This window comes from Rhea americana, unplaced genomic scaffold, assembly GCF_003343005.1.
Source record: "Rhea americana isolate MKP2758 unplaced genomic scaffold, rheAme1 scaffold_47, whole genome shotgun sequence".
Taxonomy (NCBI): domain Eukaryota; kingdom Metazoa; phylum Chordata; class Aves; order Rheiformes; family Rheidae; genus Rhea; species Rhea americana.
This window is the reverse complement of record NW_028186612.1, coordinates 507,176-529,544: the sequence shown is the minus strand read 5'-3', so window position 1 is coordinate 529,544 and position 22,369 is coordinate 507,176. Positions and strand designations below refer to the sequence as shown.

At 39.8% G+C, this 22,369-nt stretch overlaps 1 protein-coding gene across 1 annotated transcript in view; it reads left to right on the top strand.

Annotated features, from left to right (window-relative positions):
- DPP6 (dipeptidyl peptidase like 6) overlaps window positions 1-22,369 on the top strand; it is a 425,270-nt gene that overhangs the window by 235,298 nt on the left and 167,603 nt on the right. Inside the window, exons 2-3 of the mRNA XM_085316409.1 lie at window positions 11,343-11,457; window positions 19,161-19,259. Of these exons, the coding sequence (XP_085172535.1) occupies window positions 11,343-11,457; window positions 19,161-19,259 (214 nt within the window). The remainder of the gene's footprint in view (window positions 1-11,342; window positions 11,458-19,160; window positions 19,260-22,369) is intronic.

Genomic DNA, 22,369 nt, shown 5'->3' with positions numbered 1-22,369 from the left:
TCCCATTATTATGGACTCTGGTCAAATGTTCTTTCCCTAAAAAAAGGCTCTGAATTGGCACTGCAGCTTCCTCTTACCTTCACTGCCATCCCACGTCATCGGTTTGGCCGTGCTGGTCGCCTCCCTCTGTATCTCCAGGGCTCGAGGTGTTGCTGCCTGTCTCTGACCTGCTTTGGTTGAGTGCTCCCAGCAGCGCGGTGACTTCTGTCGCTGCTGTGTCGCACCCCAACCACCTGGCTAAGCCCTTCGCTGAAAATCCAATCCACCATCGCCTGGTAGGAAGAGGCGATGAAAGAAACGTGTTTTGAACAAAAAATAGTTGATTTATTTCAACCAGTAACAGTAGTGAGGCCTCTTTTCTATTTCTTCCTGTTTCTTTTTTCCATACGTGCACTAAGCTCTGCAAGTGTTAATGAGAGYTGCGTGCATTGGCCAACTGAAGAGTGACCCTCCTCTAGCCTCCAGCTATTTTAATTCACACATGAATTAATGTAATAATTACGGTAGATGTTTTTGCAAGTAACCTGGCAAGGTAATTTTTACTTTCTTAGCATGCAAGGYATTTTATACATCCTGAGTTTGATGGACATCTCAGAAGGATGMAAAACGAAATTGATAAACCCGTTTTCTTCCCACCTGCTGTGCACGGCATTTACGTGTCGCAAACAAACCTCTTCTGACCRTCTCTGCAGCTCAGTAACGTGAAAACTCTGCTGTCTTCTCCRCTGTTTTTCAGATTGTTCAGAAACAAATTATTTAGGAATTAAATTTTGTTCACTTCATGTCTTCCTTCCTGTACTRTTTAGAAAGACATTACTTAGAAATTAAATTAGAGAAAAAATGCKTATGAGTTAGGAAAACATAATATTAAAAAGAATTTCTAATGCTGTCTTTTCACCAGGGAGATTAAACATCTCACTATTTCACTTATCGCAGATTCTTCCTATGTGTTCAGAGTCATAAGCTGAGTGATGTTTCCCTTTTTATTTTTTTAAAAAACGCAATTTCTCTAAAACTTGTAATTCCATTTTACAAATGTAAGCAGAATGGCATTAAAGGAGGGAACAGACTTGAGAGACTGTTTCTCTGAGCTCTCACATCTTGCAGAAAAGCTTCTTTTCATATTTCGTATTTCTTGAGATTGTTGTTCTTCAAGATATAGAGAAATGGTATCCTAGCAAACTTTGGCAGCTTAATCCTTTGCAGATGCTTTCTGCAAAGCAGAAATGGGTWTGAGCTGTTTCAAGGCTTGGGTGACCATCACAGCTCAGCTTGGAGGGGGAGTAAAACGTCCAGAACATCATAGTGGCAAAACTGCAGCAAAGCAACTGCTGTGGGATACTGAGGTCCTGGGATCACTGACATAATCTGTAGCATTTGGGCTTGCCAAGTCTGTTCATGGATCCAGTCAGAACACAGACTCTTATGCAAGAAAATTCAAAGCATCGAACCAAGTTTCAYGGCAGATATTCCATCCTAGAGGAGAATTTGTTTCTGTTTTAGCAGGTAAATATGTGTGCTTATATCAAATAAAATCAAAGAAATGCTGTTGATTTTACAAGGTCTGTCACTATTGGGAACRGATCTCTGATTACCACTTGAATTACAGGAGCAGCTTTGGGCTCCAGTGAGGARCTGGAGTCCCACTGTTCCAGGGGATATAAAAACATTTAGGTTACATGATGAACGAAACTGAAGGTGGGAAAGTAAAGAAGATAAATAAGATGACATTAAATCAAGRCCATCACAGTTCTTGGCAAAATCTCTAATCACACATGTTGTCTGTTGTACTATGTCCGTTCTCCTGGGCTTGAGTCACAAGATGATCATACCCTTGGCTGGAGCCAGGCTTACTGCTTCTGGCCTAACTGGTGATTGGAGCTCAAAATTTTGTCAGCTTGAGAATAGACTCCTGGCAGGATTTCCAGAGTCCAGGTTCAAATTTTTAACTTATTCTGGAAATTCCACTTATTCACTCTTTTCCAAAGTGCTAGGAATATTTTGATAATGATTCAAATAGTAATGTCGCATAGTTATATTTCATAAGGAGTAGGAAGATGTTAGTGTGGTCACTATACTCAGGTACAAAAGTCATGTGAGATGCCATTTCAAAATGTAGAGAAGCTAAATTAATCTTTTAGTGCTGCGAGGTCTGGAGAGGATCCAAAACCTCTTCATCATAATGCTCATAAAAATGATGTGAAGTTATTAAATATCCATTTCTACAGTACTGTACTGCAAGGAATTCCAGATAATACTRTATTTAGATATTTTTACAGATTTTTTTTTTAATTTAGAGGTAGCTCTGGGTTTCATTTGTAGCTGACACACACTGGCTTTGCTCCAGTGGAGGCAATGATCTGTGGCAGCCAGTGCTAGCTGAGGATCTGATGCCTTCTGCTCTAAAATTGTGGAAGACCCGTCATCTGTTAAAGCTAACAGTTAGGTGTAAGGTGCAGATGGCATTCATTTTCTTCTATTGGTTTTGTAACAAAAACATGTAAGATTGGATGTTCTATCAAAGCATAAAGCGTGCAGGATTTATTTTTGCAAAGGCATGACTGTTACAGATACAGCCTTTTTTCTTACTTATTTTCAAATATTCTGTTAATGTCCACTCTTAAAGTATTTGCCCATGTGCACTTGGCAGAAAATTATGAGAGCAGACATAGCTACAGAACCAGAAGCAGTGACCTAAGGACATTCATAAAATAGCTTCTCATATGCGAAGGGTAAGATACTGTGTTGCAGATGTGCAGGCAAAAAGATTTTTTTCTCRCAGTAGTTGAAGCAGACAGCACTGATGCTGTTATTAAGTTGTTACTCCTTATTAAGGAAAAGCATCTTTTATCACTAGTAGCTGAAGAAAAGCATAGTGTCTTTCATCTCTGCAACAAGCAGGATGTTTTTTCCCTCTGAATCCTGCTGGAGAACTCTTGCAGGGAAGCCCATGTATGCGTCATGCCTCATTTGGAAAAGCAGTCCAAGCTCTTTTTTCTCTCACTAGGGCCCCCAAAGTATCACCTTCTTCATCTGATCCGCTGAGTCTGAAGAAGCCTTTCCTAAATCAAAGTGATTTCCTATTCAACRTTACACTTGAGCTGGAGCACAACTCACAGTGGTCCGCAGCAGGAGGAAGAGAGGGAGGCAAGCAGGGAAGAGAAGGAGAGGACACTTTGATAAGGAAATAAACAAACCATGAAAAGTAACTCAACTTGAATTCAGAAAATAGAAAGATACACATATATGCTTATTATTGTTTCACAGAATCACAAGAATAGCTGAAGTTGGAAGGGACCTCTGGAGTTTTCTAGTCCAACCCCCCRCTCAAGCAGGGTCACCTAGAGCAGGTTGCCCAAGATTATGTCCAGATAGCTTTTGAATATTTCCAAGGAAGGAGACTCCACAGCCTCTCTGGGCAACCTGTTACCAGGTCGCTGTTCCTGGTAGTGCTCTGTCACCCTCACAGTAAAGAAACTTTTCATCGTGTTCAGATAAAGCTTCCTGTGTTTCTATTTGTGTCTTTTGCCTTTTGTCCTGTTGCTGGGTACCACTGAAAATAGTCTGGCCCCATCCTCTCTATACCCCCCTTCAGATACCTATTCACATCGATCAGATCCCCCCTCAGCCTTCTCTTCTCMAGACTRACTAGTCCCAGCTCTCTCAGCCTGTCCTTATAAAAGAGATGCTCCAGTTCCTTCATCATCTTAGTAGYCCTTCATGGACTAGTAGCTCCMTGSCTCTTTTGGACCAGGGRCCCCAGGCGCTGGACTTTCTCCAGTAACTCCATATCTGTCTTGCGTTGGGGAGCCCAGATCTGAACACAGTACTCCAGAYGYGGCCTCRCCAGGGCTGAGTATTATTTATTGCATTATGATATTTCCCAAGAGCTATAGTCATCAATGAGGTTTGMACTGTGCGAGGCAGAGTACCAAGAATGATTCTTGCCCATAAAGATCCTATGTCCTAAATTTGAGACAGAAAAGGCGATGGATCCAGACAGGTAGAGGAGTGCAATGAGACAGTATCGATCAGCAGTATAACCAATGGCCTCGGCAAACCTCCTGCTGTAACCACTGCATCACACACACAGGTTTACTGCCGTTACCATTGTGATTAATACTTCGTTTTTGCTGCACAGGGTTAATAACCTACCAGTATAGGGTGCCCACTCCTAACCTCATTCGTAATACTATTTAGCAGTTGCAATCTGCAGCAATTTTGTATTATAAAGAACTAATTAACGGCAGGAATATTTTTCCACTGAACAGCATAGGAGTTTTACCAGGGATAACAGTGTTCCTAGGATGTGCCTTAATTTRTAAGCAATGTTTTTATTCTGGCCTATATTCTGAAATCAATGAGATGACTTGCCAGAGATGTTGCACTCAGTATAATGGGTCAAGAGGCAAATGTTTTAATTCAGAATAAGGTAGTGTGAGAAATGAAAGTAGAATACATATTCCTGTGTTAACTGTGTGTTTGCAAGCTTTCTAGAAGATTGTTTATTTACTGTGTTTATGGAGATAGCATTTCGGGTCATAACCAGGTTATTTAATTAAAATTTTAGAAGCAAATCAGCAATCCGAGAAGCAGAGATTGCAAGCTGCAAGCATGGCAGATAATGAAGCTCAGAAAAACTTCTCCTATAAACCTCATTCTGCCCCTGCTGAAGCCAATAAAAGAGCTTGTACCCGCTTTTGTTTCGTACCAGTATACATCACTTCATTTATTTATTTATTTATTCTGATTTGTGCTGGTGTGAGAAGAGAGCTCAGTCTCCTACGTGCTTGTGTAGCAATGCACCGGTGAGATTTCCCACAGATGTAAATCAGTTCATGTATCCTATGTGAGCTTTAAGTGAATGATACCAGGATGTGTCCTGGGGCACTTTTTTTAAACCTTTGCTTGCAAGGAGGACCCTGAAAGAGGAATCGCTGGGAAACCCAATCCTTGGAAGAGTTTCCCTGGGTGAAATAMGTGCTGTCAGGAGAAGGTAGCTAGGCTAACTGAAGGAGGAGGTGAAAGCCTGTTGCATCAGTAGCCCAGGCGTACAGTGTGATCCACTCCAGCAGTAAACGTTGTGTCCTGAAAGAGCAGTCTGACACGTATAGATTTTGTTATTATTTCACAAAAGTGGCAGCTCCTTATTGAAAAGGACTWATTGTCCCGTTGTGACCAGTGCACTACGGATACTTAAGAGATGTTGCTCCATGGCCAACATTTCTTTAAATAACACCAATACTTAACAAGTGATGTCTGTGTTGTTTTTCTCTCATTTAGCAATAGTGACATGAGTGTTAAAAAAACCACACACACAAACACAGAAAAAAGAGCTGTGCCTGAAGAGTTTTTGTTTYAAGAAGATATTATATTATTCTAATATGGCCACCTGGCTGGCAGCCTTTCAGAAGGTTTCAAATAAACATGCCAGAAATAATTTTGTTGACAGCATCTTGGGTTGGAGCATTTCCAGCCTTCATCCGTAGCATGTCAGTACAGTGATTCTTTCACAGGCAGGAAAATATGTCATCACAGATCCATAGTTTAGAGCCTTAAAATACAGTAGACGTCTGGTTTGTGGCTTYAAAGTCGACTTCACAGGTGGGCAGCATTACTTTTCAATCATAAATGGAGATGAAAGTGATAACATTTATAGTTTTTGATCTGTGGCATCAATGAAGTGTGCTTATTTTAAAACCTGTGGTAACGTCTGTTTTACTTTCCCAATCCTAAACCAATTAAGGTTTTATGTAAGAGAAAGAAGTGTGTGTGTGGAAAACAAAACACAAAGGAGAAAAAAAAAGGAGAAAAACAAGCTGAAGGCTTTTAGCTTGCTTGCAGAGGTCGTTCAGACTTTGTGTTCATTCTTCACCATAAACGGAAGGGAGCAGGTAACTGCTTCGAATAACTGCCTTTTTTTTCAATGTTTCCCCTTATACTAATGTCAGTAGAATCATTTTGCCRGAGCAAAAAAAAAAATTGTGCGCTTGCTTTATTTTCATTTGTGTAATACGTTGTCAGTATTACAACCAAAGCGATATCTTCAGGATGAGCAGCCATGATTAATGAGGGATCTCTGCATTCAAATCTGCATACCAGGACCTTTCAGGAAAGGGCAAATTGTACTTTTGTGCTGCACATTAGAAACAAGAGCTTCGAGGTGCCGTTTCAGAATTATTTACCTACTTGAATCTGTACCTACCTGGGGCTTAATTAAACATCTTCCATCCTGAGCAGAGGTACTTTCTTGAAGCAATATGAATATGTAGTTGCTGCCTGCTTGGGGGAACCTGCTTTTAAGGAATGGCAGTTTGCTGCCAAGCTTGTGGGGTATCAGAAAATAGTACAGAGGCTCTAAATTCCTTGAGGTAAGAGCTGGACACAGTTACGCAGCATCATCCCTGTGGAATTAAGRAAAATACAGGTAGGAGAGACCTAAGACTTTTGTGCTCACATATATATGGCATACTGTGTGTGTAGCAGATTTGTTGTAAGAGTAAGTGACTCCATCAAAAGAGACTTCAAATGAGTGAGAAGAACAAAAAAGTTACTTTCCAAGCCTATGGAAAGAAAAAAACTGTTTACATTTCTGTTGAAATGTCCTTTATTTCATCTTGCCTTTTATCAGGAAATTCTCCTGATGGAATTTTTGAAAGCAAAATAAAAATGGCCCTTTTAACTTCCTTGCAATGTATTAAAACGCCAAGATTTTTGTTTTTTTTTTTTAATGAAAAATTTCCTCCTCTTGATCTGCTAGAATTTCCCAGTGTTATTTATTGTGATTTCGCTCACATATTGATTGGATAACTAACGAATTGGTGGGATTATGATGTGATAATGGAGTCAGTGAAAGTACTGATGTACTGAAATTTTAAATGKCTGTGTGAATGTCTATCACCCTGGGATCCGTGCATGGGGAAACCTCACTGAATGCAAGGTTTTTTTTGATCTTTTGAATGGGTTATTAAATCTAATTCAAGTCCATGAACTATATATATATATATGTATTTTTAAATAATTTCTAACTATTTGGAGGAGTTTGCTGGATTATTTTCAGGAATGTGTCCTTTATAAGCTTTTGATAACTAAACTTTCCTAACTAAAGAGAAACCGTTTCTATATGGGCAGCAGAAACCAGTGATCTAAATGTTCAGTTCAAACTACCATATTGATTTTTTAATAAAAAGTTTTTCTTGCCCTCCATTCTACATTATTCTATTAGTTCACAAAACAGTCATTGATTAGATACTGTAAACTGCTTGTCTGGGAGTTTTTGTTTGCTTTTTGGTAGAGATATCTCTTATSTCTGGTAGAGATTTTTATCATGCTGAGATTTGGAAGATAACAATTTTGACCACAGTCTACTGAGCATTGAAGTTAGACTGAATACTGCAAAAARTTTAGCCTTAAATAGAGTTCATTGTATGTCTTGCATGGGAGCATCAAGACTAATTTAAAGTTRGAGTTGACACTTGATATCAGCCCTGGGAGGCTCAAAATGAGATTAGACTCTTTTAGGGGATTGGAGGGGGGTTTCCCTCATATGCTACTTCCATGGATTTCATGCACACAGCAGCACAGCTCCTTCTTTCCAGCTCTGGGACATTGTCTGATGTATAAATATTAAAATATATGTGTGTGTGTGTGTGTGTGTGTGTGTGTGTACATTCCCTGATCCTGGCTGGCTGCCTGTCACAGAACTGCTATTCCCATGCTGTGACTGATACAGAAATCTCATATAAAGGTCCTAGCACTGGGGAGGTCAGTGATATAGCTGCAGTCTGTAGACATTTTTAATATTTAGGCAATTGGAGGAGATACTGGGAGTTACATTTCAACTGTGTAACCGGACCMAAGATTTGAAAGGCCAAAGCTTTTTGGCATCAGGTACTGCAGAGATGTGTATGATGCATCGCTTCCTTAAGACTTGCCAGAAGAAATAGTGCAACAGCTTATTAGGTACCTAATTGCACAAGCAAATTCTGATGCACAGGCAGAAAGGCAGGGGGTTATGGGCATAGCTAAGCAAATACTATCATGCTAGATTTTAAATTGCCTACATGATCTTCAGCCTCACTAGGTTCTTGAAAAAGATTTTTCTCTTATTTCAGTTGAACATAMAATTCAGGGTTTAGCTTCCAAAACTGACCTGCAACTGCATTATAAATTAGAAGAGTTGAACATAATAGGGTTTTCTGAGATGCTTTATCATATAACTACAACAAACTTATGTTTCTTTTATAATTGTATCAAAAATATTGGAAAGGTAGATGAGGCATATATGTCATTGTAGATCAAGGCTACATCAAGAAGTCTACAGTTTGCACTCTGATGCCTCCTTTTCCTATTCTTTTGCTCAAACCTGTGATTGGTCCATAGTGAATAAAACAAGAGCGGTTGAACAAATATTCCTCTGCAATGACTCAGTAAGTAGGAAAATCCCACACGACAGCTCTGCATCCCAGCTCTGTGCTGCAGGAAGGGTTGTCTGCAATTAGGAACATAMGATTTTTGTGCTGTGATTTGTTGTCGAGAGTATTCCCCGGTCAAGACTATAACATGTTGCCCTTTTAATGATGGTGGGGTTTATCCTGGTAAGTTTGCCCTGCAGATACCTGGATACTGTCATTTTATTATTGAAAAGCTGTTGAGGAGTATGAAGCCTGCACTGATTTTGCTATTGGATAGGCAATCTCTATGGTGGCATAGGAACGAAGATTAACTCGGGCACATTCATTAATATTTCATTGCCTAGTCCTGCTCAAATCTTCATTAAGAAGAACCCATYAACAACATTCATTGGTATAAGTCTTGCAGAAAGTAGGAGAGAGTGGGGCGTGTCTGATGGAAAACTGAAACTGGAATAGCTGTTCTGAAGTAACTAGGAAAAGATATCTCCAGCAGGAAAGCTAAAGGATGCTGTAGCTAAAAGGCATCTTTTATAGGTGCAGTATTGCTTCCTCCTACGTCTTTCTACTTAGTGTATCTGTGTCAGTCTTGTAGTGTTTGTATCTTACTTCTACTTCATTGCCCCCGAGAAACCGTTAGGACTTGGCAGTGGTTGTGTAGAGGCACTGTGTTTGTCAGAAGCTTTCTCTCCATTTTTCCTGTTGTTTCTTTAGGTTACACTGTGCTTTACTGTGAAAGTAAAAATATTTATGTCACTGAGTAACAAGACCTGGATTCGTTTCTTGGATTTATTTCTGTTTTGTATGTGACYCTGGGAAAGTCATATATGCTCTTCCGAGTTTTTGTGCACTACCTGAAAAATGGGGACCATAAGACTTTCCTGACTTACAAAGCTTTTGCAAGATTAAATTAATTAATATTTATAAAGATGCTTAGGGTGAAGATACTCTTTAAAGCCGTGGTTTATATTCTCRCTTTTCCCTTGTTGGCAAAATTGCAGTTCTTAAGACCTACCTTTCAGATTTTTTCTCCAGTAAGATCAATAGACTACATATTTGTTCCTTCTAATTATTTTTCATTTCRAATACACAACCAAGTGCAACTGAAGGAAAAGCAAGCTCCATTACCCAAAGAAAAAGAACCCTCTTGTCAGTTCAAGAACTAGAATAAACTCGAAAAGAAATATAGACATTACCTCTAGATGTTTAATGACTCACAGCTTTGCTCTCCACTGCCCGCTCATAACCTTTTTCAGTTAATCTGGATCCTGCAAGGCATAGGAAAAGGGTCACAATATTATCTTTTTCTGTAAAATAGATTCTTGATATGGAAAAAAATGAAAAATGTTTTTTTTCATGCTATTTTCCCAATGTTTTCCTAATATAAAAACTGTGACATTTGGCAGCACTCCCTGCTCAAGTCATGTTCATATATAAAATAAAAACATTATGGTAAGTGAAATTAATTCTTTGGATTTCAGAAAACTTGAATCTATTACAAGGCTTTATTTTTTCCCCCTAAGAAAAGGAGAAAAAAAAAAAAAGGAGAGAGAGAAAGAGACAAAAGAAGAATCATCAAAAAACACCATCAGGAACTATCTTAGACTCACCAYCCCAAATAATATAGGAAATGAAGCAAAAATCCTGAGTCAGTGAGGCTGACAGTGAGGAGGAGCATTTGGAGCTGTTCTGGCTGTGAGACCACCTCTGCTGAGCGAATTCAGCCTTCCAAGAAAGTGAACTCCACTGATACTTTGCACAGTTCCTGCRGATGCTTCAATGCATGTGTGAAATCAGATTTAATGTACAACGCCAAGGGAAATCCTGTGAAAAGCAAGACAGAGATAAAGTGCAATAAATATTTAAGATCTTGTGTGTGTAAACACAACACTTCATAAAACCTCAATCATGAGAGCAGAATTGCCATATACATAGAAGACAAAACATATGGTCCAACCACAGTCAAAGCAATCACTGAATAGTGATGGAGCTTTTATTCTAATGTTTTAAGGCCATGATTGAATATAATGTATATGTTAGGCAACATGTTGTTGTGTTCTTAGACCTGCCTAGACATGAATRCCGTGGCCTGAGGGGGCTGTGAGGTGTTCTGAGGAGAGAGGAAAGGTCACTGTGGGGATATCCTCCTTGATTTTTTATCTCTATACATGCCCCTGTAAATTATTTATCTTCTCATATTTCTCTCTGGCATCCTATTATGAACGCCTCTTGAAAGTTACTGTAATACTCTTTATTCTCAGACTTAWGGAGGAGAGGTGGTCAGTCATCTTTTGATAAGTGACTTCAGACGAGTCCTGGTGCAGGCGACCAGAGCCTGGACATGAGGAAGTGGTGGGAAGTGTGGGTTGCACCACTGAGTATCTTATCTGTGTCCTTTGCCTCACCCAGACCCTCGGTCCTGCCTGCTTCCAGACCAACGTGCCCTGTGTTTGCCTTCTGGTCTAACATTTAGCTGTTTTTCCCTCTGTGTATACATAAAACATGACTCTAAGCAGTGGCTGCTGAATGATGGCTCCTGTAGTCTTTAAGCCCTGGAGGAACCCATGGCAGATCCTGCCTTTTCATCCCTCTGCTCAAGAGGAGGAACCCAGGGAACTGGAGGCGGAGGGAGACGGGTGTCGGCAGGGACAGTCCCCTAAGGATCTGAGCAAGGTTCACCTGCTCCTACAAAGGAAAAGTTATCTCAGAGGTGAAACACCAGACCCCTTGCATTTATTGGCCATGTAATCTGATGTGGGATTAATTAAATTAATACTACAATGTATTAGAATGGCATGAGCTGTATTTAGCTTACCTGCTTCYACCGTCATGGCCATGGAGTATATGGTGTGGTTTTATGCGAATACCTTGCTGTTTGTTTCCTTATCTAAGCACTTTTGCTAAATGTTCACTTTCCTTTGATATTTCTAGGAGCTGGTGGGGAGTAATCCTCCACAAAGAAACTGGAAAGGAATTGCAATTGCCTTACTTGTTATTCTCGTTATCTGCTCCCTGATTGTCACCTCTGTTATACTCCTGACGCCAGGTATTTATCACCTTTAACTCACTTTYGTTCTGTTTTTTTGTCTGTCATTTCACACTTCTAAGGGCAAAGGGATTGCAAAATGATTGCAAAAACAACATCAAAGTAATCATCCTTCCGGTTCTTTAGCTTGATGTGACGTTGAGGTCAAGATTTTCTCAAGTAGATTGGTTTAGAGTTTTTTATTTTGATCGAAAGTCTAGGGCAGCTGAACTGAAGACACCAGGGTGAAACCTGGCTGCCAGAACATAGAGCGGGAGTGTCAGGTTAGATTCCCACGGTATCAGCTACTGAAACAGCACTGCTCTAAAACAGCACTAAGTGCTTATGTTTAGGCACCYGAATCCCATCCCGTTTGCCTGTGTACTTGACTGACTTGAGACCAGACCTTAATGCTTCAGCTTTACCAGTCAGTTCCAGGCAACTATGTGCTAGACAGTGCCTTTTGAGAGCAAATAATTAGTAATGTCCTAGTGAGAGATTCTGTAAGTTAATCCTATCGCCAAGTTTCAGCATTGTCCTGTACATACAGCCTTTGTAAATTCCTTCTCACAGTAGCTACTGAGGTTGTAGCCTTGAATTTTAATGTGATATCGTTCTGATTATTTATTATGTATTTATACAGCCTTGTAAATTCCTGAGACTAGTTACAGAGTGGAAATAATGGGCTTTCGCGGCTCTGAAAAGCTTGCGATCTGAATAAGAAAAGGCAAACAAATGAAAGGCGAGGCATAGAAAAGATAATTCCGTGTCACAAAAGGTTGGAAGTTACAAACCGTAGGTCTGTAACAAGAGCATAGGGTGATGCAGGGACACAGATGAGATGTGAGTTCTCATCTCTGAGATGAGAAGTTCATAAGAGCTCATAGTACATGAACTAACATGAAGTTCAACAAATGTGGCCTATCTTCTCTGACACAACTCTTATTCTCAGTCCTACCATACAATAGAGAGTGATAAAGTAGGAAATACTTTAGAATAAGAATACTTAAGAATAACTTCACTGAGTTAAATATGAAAATGAGTGGAACAATCCCTACATTGTCTTTTTGGATGCTGTGTGCAGTTTATTTCCTGCTATCCCAAAGTTCTCAATGAACTGCAGAATCTGGTGTTGGGTCTTTGGCTGATATAAATAGACATAGCATTAACTGTAGTGACGCTGTTTTGAAATAAAGTGGGGGTCTATCTCTTATATTGAAATTGTATAACTGTTTCTGACTGTCATGCCAGACTAATTAAATTAATTAATGTTAAACTTGTTTTAAGGTTTTTCTTTAAATTATTTTCACTAGGGATCAAATTTAACACCTTTGGATAGTGTAGTTCATCTAAATGTGCTCACTGAGGTGTTTTGGGGCGTAGTCTGTGGTCTGTAATCACATCAGGTAAAATTTAGTTGCAGTAACGAATATTGTCCCTTCCCCATTAGATATGGAAATGTTATCTTTTATTTTGCAGAAGYGTAATTCAGACTTTTCAAAAATGAATGTTGAATCCTATATTCCTAAATACATATTTAGGACATTCAAGAAGTTGTCAGTGGTTCAGATAAATCAGATTGCATGAATAAGAACATGGTTATAGCTCACATTTAAGAGCAGATTTTCATGTAGATGGATGCATGGGCAAAAGTTTAAACATACCTGCTCAGTCTCAAATACAGTCTAAATCAGGAGTCCTCTTTTTTCCATGACCACTTGTAATAAAGATTTGTTTTTGTAAGGATGTCATATTGTGTGGAGTCAGAATAAAATCTGTTGAAGATTTAGCAACTCTAGTTCTAATTCTGGGCTCAGTGTAGACTTTATGCAGGACTTCTCCTGAATCTTGCTCCCACTTCTTCATAGTAGAAATGATGCAAAATGCACTAATGACTGTTATGATTAGAGATACTGCAGTGGTGGTGTTGAGGTAAGTGTCTAGACGTAAAAGTTTTACTCAACTTTGGGACCCTGTAGTTATCTTCTGAAGCAGTGTGTTCTAACTTTGAAAGTTATTTTATGTTGCATGAAATAGGAATGTAGAATATACATATTCAATATTGTACATAAACTTCATATGTGTATTCGTGTGTTTATATTTGTATGTGCATACACAAAGACCTTGTCTCTTTGGGATGTGTATGTGTATACACATATACACATAAATCACAGTTATTAGTATGTACTTAGCAACAACTCCAAATAGGACCTTTGAGAGAGTCTCTATGTTTAAATCTTTGGAATAACCAACGCCATTTTCTTTTCTATTTTCTGTTCATGGTTTCTGAGACTTGCAATTACCCGATTTGCTCAGACTGGGTTTGGATTGTTTTTTCCCTGCTGATGTTTCAGAACCTTCTCCCACATGTGAATACAAAAAACTCTGAGCTTGATACTATCTCTGWTTTTATTATGGATCCAGACTGCTTCATGGTGAGACTCTGCCAAGGACAAAATCAGATAGCTGCTGTGGCTCGGCAGCAGTGGAGTTCAGTCTTCTCCTGGGCCACTGGCCCCGGAGCATGTTACAAGGGCACACTATGGTGTGGGGTAATGGGAGGCTCATCTCACAGGCATTGCCTGCCAGTTGGTGTTAAGTAAGTGAGMCATTGAGACACTGAGATTGGCCTGGCAAACATAACACTGCGTAAGTGTAAGCTCTGCATTGCTGAACCTAACTGCGGATAATACTTCCCAGCAAGGTAGAAGTGGGGAAAACCTAGGATGCTGTCCAGAAGGGGGAAGTGGAGTCTGCACTTACCTGCYGTAAAATAGTTTGCTGGAAGGAAATCTGTTTATCTTTTGGTAGCCAAAATGAAAAATAAGTGTTAAATAATTGATTGAAAGCAGAGGAAAGGACAGAGGGATAGCAAAGGAAGGCAGCGAAGCAGTTCTGTGAATGTTCATGAGAAGCTGCTGCCAAGTGTGAGAGTAGCATTGGAAAAAAACCTCCTAATTGAAAATGTCTCAGACAGGTTGATGAAATCTGGCATGGGCAGAGCAAAATGCTTTGAAGTACTTTACAATTTTTAAGTCTTTCTTCTGATGACAATATTGGAGTTTGATCTGATCTGTGCTGCCGGCAGAGTATCCTTTTTCTTTTTAACTCTGATTTCCTCACTAATACCTGTCTATAGTGGTCATCTCATTGGCTTGGAAGCCATTCGTCTTTCAGTATTTTGGCACTGATTTGAAGGCCTCTTTCTCAGTGCTACRCTAAGGCATGCAATGTGCAGGTGCTTTAAAACTAGTGATGAGCATCATACCTTACCTAAAGAGCGTAATTTGGGGCACATCTGGAATAYAGTGCAGAATACAGGCTTACAACTCATGTTCAGATGAAGAAAAACAGTTAGCTGGATCCATATCTCGCATCATGGAGGCGGGTTTCCCCTCCAYTGTGAAAGTCTGGACAGACTCTTGCAAAAGAAAGAGAGAGTGGTAGAGTGGAGAATGGGAAAGGTCTGCTAAACAGAGCAGATACTGATTAAGCTATTAAATAACTGAGAAAAAGGGATTTATATAACTCCTTGAGGTTTTTTTTGCAAATCAGTTCACACCTTTAAAAAAGGTTTTAGCTCTAGATGCAGTTTGAGAAAGACTAGAAATTCTTACTAGCTTGAATTTCTTAGAAGGAAGACACTCATTCTGCTCAAAATTATCTCATAAACTGAACACCATTCCTTGCATTCAGCAGACATCGTAATTACAATAGCAGTGCTTTATTGCTAGCTAATGCTTTGGTCTTATTTTATAAAACCCTAATAAAATTTCAACATTTCCATGATTTGTACATCTTTCAGTAGTCTCAAGCAGCATTTTCCAAAGAAGTAATAACTAATGAAAGTTTGTATTTAATTATACTATAGTATACTGCATGCGTGCAATTGCCTACGCTGAAGGAGTCTGTCATATGCAGCTGAGTCCCACTGTCCCACCTACCTCTGAAAACTATGAGGCTCTTCATATAAATGATAAAAGTGTGGGACTGAGCCTTTCCTAACTGATGGTTGATCACTTATTATGTGACAGCTGTGTGAGTCCTGTCCTAGAAGTGTTATGTGTGTATTTTTATAAACACATGCAAAAGTTAATATTTACATGCACACACACACATCAAAGTTAACGAGAGGGTCAAATTCTTCGGAAATTTTGATACAAAACTCCCCAAATTCCATTAGATATTTAGCTTAGAAAAAGGCTGCTGTCGAGGGCCCTCTGTTTGGGAAGTAAGGCAAGCAAGGACTTTCTGCACTTCTCTTCCTGATATTAAAAGCCTTGTGAAGATATATATCAAGTTTATTCCTTTCAAATCTGACCTTTAGCTGAAAAAAGAAAGAACATCCAATTCCATATTAAAATTTTAACAAAATTTGAGGAAACATTTTTCACAGAAATGGTACTGAAGGTAGTCGCTGTATAGCATTAATTCCCAGTACACTGTCAGCCAGCCAGCTGCGTTGCCCAGTGAGTTTAGCATGACGTTTGCTAGTCGGGAGTAGCAAGGAAATAACCTTCTGTGACTAGCTGTGCAAGCGTTTAATTTGTTTATTCATAATTGTTGCATACAAATGTGTATTATACACTATTTAAAAAGCAGGATTTGCCAAAAAGGAGAAAGKCTGTTTTGTTTGCCTTGTCCTGCACGCACTCCTTTTTGTGTACACTGAGATCTGCTGGAGGGTCAAAGGGGATCTGCCTAGAGATCAAGCAAGCGTGGTGAGGTGGGAAGGAAGCTTCTGGCATGCTGGGTGAGCTGGCGGAGAGGTGCATGTTCACGAACACACACATACAGATAGGCTTGCAGCATGTAATAGCTAGAGATGTATGAGAAAAGCATAYGGTGCTGACCTTTAGCTGAGCCCCAGGGATGATGGAGAGAAAGGAGGGTACCCAAAAGTGACTGAAAAAWTGTTAACTATCAAGCAGCCTCTGAGGGTTGCCAGGGTCAAGAGGAAGCTTGAAGGAAAGTTATTGCAAAGGCAAAACAAGCCGGGAGGTCTGCTTGTAAACCTTCTCCCTTTTGCTCTGTTTTGTGAGTCTTTGGTTCAATGTGTGTTCTGGGCAGCAAGATTTTATCAGTTTGGCCCGTGTTCTTCTGGGTGTGCTGGCTTCAAGGAAGAGGTGCAGACATATGAACCTAAAAACTCTGACACACTTAAGGTTGCTGTCACACCTTTAAGGTTTTTAAACAAAAATAAAACAGAGGAGATTCTCGCTTTCTTCTCTCAGCATATATTTGTGCTGTTGTGTSGGTGCATTTTGACTTGACACTCAAGTTCCAAGTTCTTTGATCACCTGAGCTGCTTGTATGCTGCCATGCAGTCGGCACCTAGTTGACATGTGGCACCTCAGTCCTCTTGCGGGGCAAGATATGAGTGCAAAGRAAGTGTTGGCACATGTTTCATCCTCTCCCTCCATAAATCCAAGAAAGCCCCAAGATCTGTGCAGTTGTGTGCGGACACAGCTTGTGCTCACCAGCTTGGACACACTAGGCACACTCAAAGACTGCAACTCGGGACAGCGTGGACTGCTTGAGGTCCTACAATTGCATTTCTTTCTCTACAAATGTTTCCACGGTTATCAGAGGAATGGAGAAGGTATTCTTAAGGAATGTTCCAACTGACCTATGTCTCAGATGAAAGATCAGTAAATCTGATTTTTTCACTGAAAATCATTGATTTTTTTTTCTCCCCAGCCCTATGACAGAGATTAATGTCATCTRTGGTACATTACAGGACCTGTTGCAGCTATTATTTTGCTGGAGATGATAGTAACAATCTCAAAAAGMAACATGCTTGAGGGAGGTTGATGTGAGTGCATGCTTCAGTTGCTACCTCTCTCTCTTCCTTCTCCCTTTAAGAGGGGTTTGAGCTGCCGTGGTGGTACGGAGAGACCAGCCCAATGCTGGCTCTCCGTCCTGCACAGAAAGAGTGAACGAGAAGGGCTTCCTACCCTGCTGCAGCACAGAGCTTTACTCGTGTCTGTCGCTCYGCCTGTGCCAGGGGCAATAGGGTGTCCGTATTAGGATACAGTTTATTCCTTGGTGTGATTTCTTGAGATTTAGTGCCTGAACCAGCTATAAGCCTGGGGCAGCATGTGGYCTGCGAGAGTCGTGCTCTGCACGGCCTGAGCTCACTGGTCCCCAGTGCGAGGACCTTGTGCTATGGTGGGAACTAATTGGYACAGTTTCCTGGAGTTCCTCCGACCCATATTTTTGCCTTTTAACAAATAAGATTATGCCAAAGAACTTGGCATAACATTGTTACATAGAGGGATTTGGCAGGCAATTGGTATTGGTGTGTTTTGTTCCTTTGGAAGCCAAATTGAACAGTGTGACTGAAAGCTCATTGTGGCTTAAAAATTTGAAAATTTAAGATTATGTTATATTTTGGTAAAAATAATAATTTGTATTAAAGCACCTTTTAGTGGAACAAGTCATTTTTCATAGTTAATTTTCAGTGCTTTTAGGCAGCTTAGGAGCTTCAGATTAATGAAATAACATAGACTTTTTTCCTCAAATAAACCGCTGCAAGGAGTTTCCACTCCTGTTTCTAATCATCACCAACGTGTTCAGTCACTGTAGCAAGTCTAGTACTAAACAATGTTGAAGATACTTAAGGCTGCGTGATACCAATAGCCCTCAGGCACTAGGATGCTGTAGCGATGAGAAACACTGAAGCACAGAGACTTGCTGTGGGGATACTCAGAATGTGGCTTAATCTACTTCTTTAAAGAGCAAACGTGTTTAAGGCTTATTGAAAAGATTCCATGAAAATATGTTTCAGCAAAAAATTGAATGTTTGAAATAAATTCTTCATAAAAAAGATTTTTACACACACAATAATGCAGACAGGAAAGAAAAAAGAAAGGCTATGTTAATCACAAAGAAAATCATGGATTTCAGTTTTTCTCCAGAAAGTTTCAGCTTTTGACAAAATGAAAATCTGTTTTCATATTAACTGAACACCCAAAATAGGATTCTGCGATATAATATGTACACTCTTCATCTGTAAGACCCAAAAATCCATTGATTTAATATATACCCTTCAATTATGGCCCAAGAACCTCTGTTATGTGTATATAACTGTTATATAATTGATATATAGATTCAGGAATATGTCTCACAGGTTTTTCAAAACTATCTATACAGTTAAGTGTCAGATTCTCCCTGAAAATCTTTTACAAATTCCTAAAATAATCCATCTGCAGCTTTAGAGGGCTAAAGACTGCAAGTCCAGTTCTGTGTGACATTTCTTAAGGAAATAAAGTATAAATTTTGAAAGCTAGGTTACTTTTCAGTTTCTACTGATTCAACTAGTAGTTTCAGAACAGTGCTGATATTCAGACTAGTTTTAATATCCTTCAGTATAGTTAGAATTCTGTAGAGCTATGGCAATTTTTGCATATTTGATTTTCTTTTCTGTATTTTTTTTTTTTTATCAGTGTCTGTCCAAACACATGTGTTTTGGACCATATCTTGGTCTTTTTGTAGTTGTGTCCAGGCTCAAGCAGCCAAGAGGTAATAGTAAGATGCTTTCTAACTGTGAACTACGAGGTGGTCCTGTTGTAATAGTGATGATGTAAAGGGGCTTATGCATTGGCAGAAAGCTTAATGTGGATCACTTCCAAATGAGATACGATATGGCAGTTGTTGTTGCTGTATTTTCAGATACATCTCAAATTAGAAGTAAAAGCTATTTGCTTTCAAATGTTTTACAGTTGAAGATAACAGCTTGTCTCAGAAGAAGAAGATAACGGTGGAAGATCTGTTCAGTGCTGATTTCAAAATTCATGACCCGGAGGCTAAATGGATAACTGGTGAGCTAGACCCGGACACGCTGCCACGTCTTCCCTTCACTTATTCGCTCTCTGGGTCCCTCTTTTTTATTTTCTTCTTTACATCTTCTGTTCTTTCCTTTGTTCCTGACGTTCTATCCTCAAATTTCCTACTCCAGCTTTCCTCGTGATAAATTTTCAAGCAACATTGCTGTCTTACTATTTTTTATGCAAGGATTCCCTCCAGCTCATGCCGTGCAGTGGGAACTGCAGTCATTGCCCCAAAGAGTGTCCCGAATTCGGTGGGTGGTGGAGCAGGTGGCTGGAAGAAGTGGTTGGAGCACTATCACCAGTGATATTGTACATAAACAAATCTTCTGGTTTATATTCCCACATGAAAACGGGTTTTTTTGCCAGCAGAGAGGTGAAATGTTGCTAAGCAACTAGCAAAACAGTGGTCCAGCAGCAGCTGGGCCAGTTCTTGCACGCCGGCCACGTGCTCTTTTTATCCTATGTGCCTGTAGGTTTCCTRGTCAGGGGAAAACAGAATAATACTGGCACTAACGCAGGCAGTATTTGCCGGAGTAGRTCTGTTCTGTGGACATTTATTCCCGCTCCTGCTGGAACTCGTTGCAGCCTGAAGAAGGTTTGGCTGGAATGAAACGATTTTGGCCAYGCTATTCGTTTATGTTCCAGATTGGCTTCTATTATTAGCTAAGTTATTAGTCTTTCTTTTGAATTTAGTGAGGAATTGGATCAAGTCCTTACCCGTGTTTGGCTTTCCTTTTCTGTTACGCCCGTCGGGAGCAATTTTAATACCTGCAATGAAAAGAGCGCGCGTTAAAGGGCTGTGCTGAGTTAASGTGTTCCCCAGCCGCCCTCAGCACAGCTGTCTCTCACCTCTCCCACCRATTCAGCCACGCTTTTCTGGTGGAGAGGCAACCGCAGACGATACGCAGCTTCACAAACGCGCCGGCTGTCAGGTAGGAGCTCCTTTTCAGGTTGCATACTCTGGAGGAGTGCTGCTCCCCATAACCACGTTTTGTGAAGAACGAGAGTGGAAACATTAGCTGCATCGATGCRTTCCTCTTTAGGCACTGATGTCCCYCGCGGCCCTGATGAAGGAGGAGGTGCTTTCCTGAGACCTTTGCTGCTATTTTTTTATTTGGTAGGACCTGACRGAATGATAATGATTTAAATATACTTTTGTGGGAACTGAGAATGAATTATCRTCATGAAACTGTTATTACCTCCCCCTCTGATGAATATAGCTTTTCATGGATATAAGATGCTTTTTTTTTTCTGCAAAACTTCAGTCTTCTGCACAAATACAATTTTTTTTGTTTTTCCAATTATAATCACACAYTGACACTGTATGCACTTTTTATTAAGAGTCCGGTAGTGTCATGCTGACCCCGGTGCAATTTAACATCAATCATCTGCCTTGCTTGATCTGAAGTTACTAAAGTATTATTTCTGTAAAGGATAGAAAACAAAGTAGTTTGTGCAAAATTATATTAGTATTTTAGAAAGAGTTGTCCTGCTGCTGTCCTACTAATGCCATACATTCTGATTTTACTACACCTAGAGAAAKTTAATGAAGCCAGTAGAAATTCTCTAGATTTACCCAGGGTAACTTAGCTTTTAAGGGCAAAACTCTAATTTACAGTGCCATTCATCAAAGGACCCAAAGCCATTTTACAACATTAATTACGTTTTTGCATTGTGGCTGCTTTTCATAGCTCTCTGTTCCTGCATAAGTGACAAAATCTTGATTAAGATCACTGACAACTGAGACAAAAGACCAGTAGCCCTGATTTCCAGCATGCATTCCTGCTGTTCTAATGTTCTTAGTTAAATACAAATGAAAGATTCTGAAAATRCTTAAGCAAAACTAGTAAAACCTGGTGCAACAAGGGTACTGCAGTGGCTTAGCAGAAAAATTGTATGCTTAAAAGTAGGACCCAATGGGCAGAGTGAGTTTAAGCTCTGTGGGGAATGAGCCTAGTTGTTAAAATCTAGTTAGTTGTAGTATATCCTTGTTCCCTTTCTTCTGCTGTTAATTATATATCAAAACACTGTGGTCAGAGMGCTGCATACAGACTGCAAAATGCAATCATTTTGGCTCCTTCCAAATCTATATTTCATTCTTTTTTGTTCCCTCTTCATTATTGCAGAAGATGGGAGTTTGCTAGCCTCACCGAAGATGAAGCATGTTGTACATTTAGGAGTATTTGAGTCATCCAAGTGACTTTCTTTCAAAATAATTCAGCCAGCAAAGTATCTGTGTTCTTTCAAATAAGCGAGGGGCTAATTCAAACYCACTGAAGGAATAGTACCTTTCTTTTGACTTCAGCAAATCATGGACTGAGTGTTAAAATTCCGACAAAGAAGATTCCCTCTCTTCAGTATGGYACTTACAACCATACTGAAAGCTCACTGAAATTGTGGGGATGCACTGATTTTTAAGCTTTTTTTTATATACATATTTGGAATGGGCAAGTGGAAATAATGTGTTTCCAAGTAGTAGCTGTCATGCCATTGATTTCAAAGGAGCTAAGAAAGTGAGAATCAGGCTCAAAGTTGATATAACTACATTTCCAACACAAAGACTGCAAGATTTCCCTAGGCTTTCAACAATGACTTGAGGCTAGTTCATAGATATTTTTGCATCCTTATTGAAACTGCTGTTAAATTTACTGATGTAAGGTGAGAGATGAGCCAAAAATGGAACTTTGGCTGAACCTGCTACGATTTTTTTTTTAATGTTGTCAAATTCCATTTTTTAGGAGGGTTTAGGGAGAGCAAAGAATGTTTTGTTTAATCAACAGCTGCTTTCAGCATCTTCCACTGCTGCAGTCATCATTGCCACTGGATCAGTATGAGTGCTCAAGAGCAGAGCAACACATTCATAGGCCGGAATTGAATGCTCCAGAGTTTGTTTTTATTTCCATTTCTTCCAAGGATTGCTATTGCTTAGACTTGCCCCAGAGCATATGTTAACCCTGGATTTATTGTGAAGGTTTGTGTCTTCAGGACAGTATAGAAGAAGGTACAGCAGTATATACRGTAGATATACAGCATAGCATGTTTGATATGCTACTGGCGATCASGTAGCACACCATGACATCCACCTGGCCCTGCGATACAAC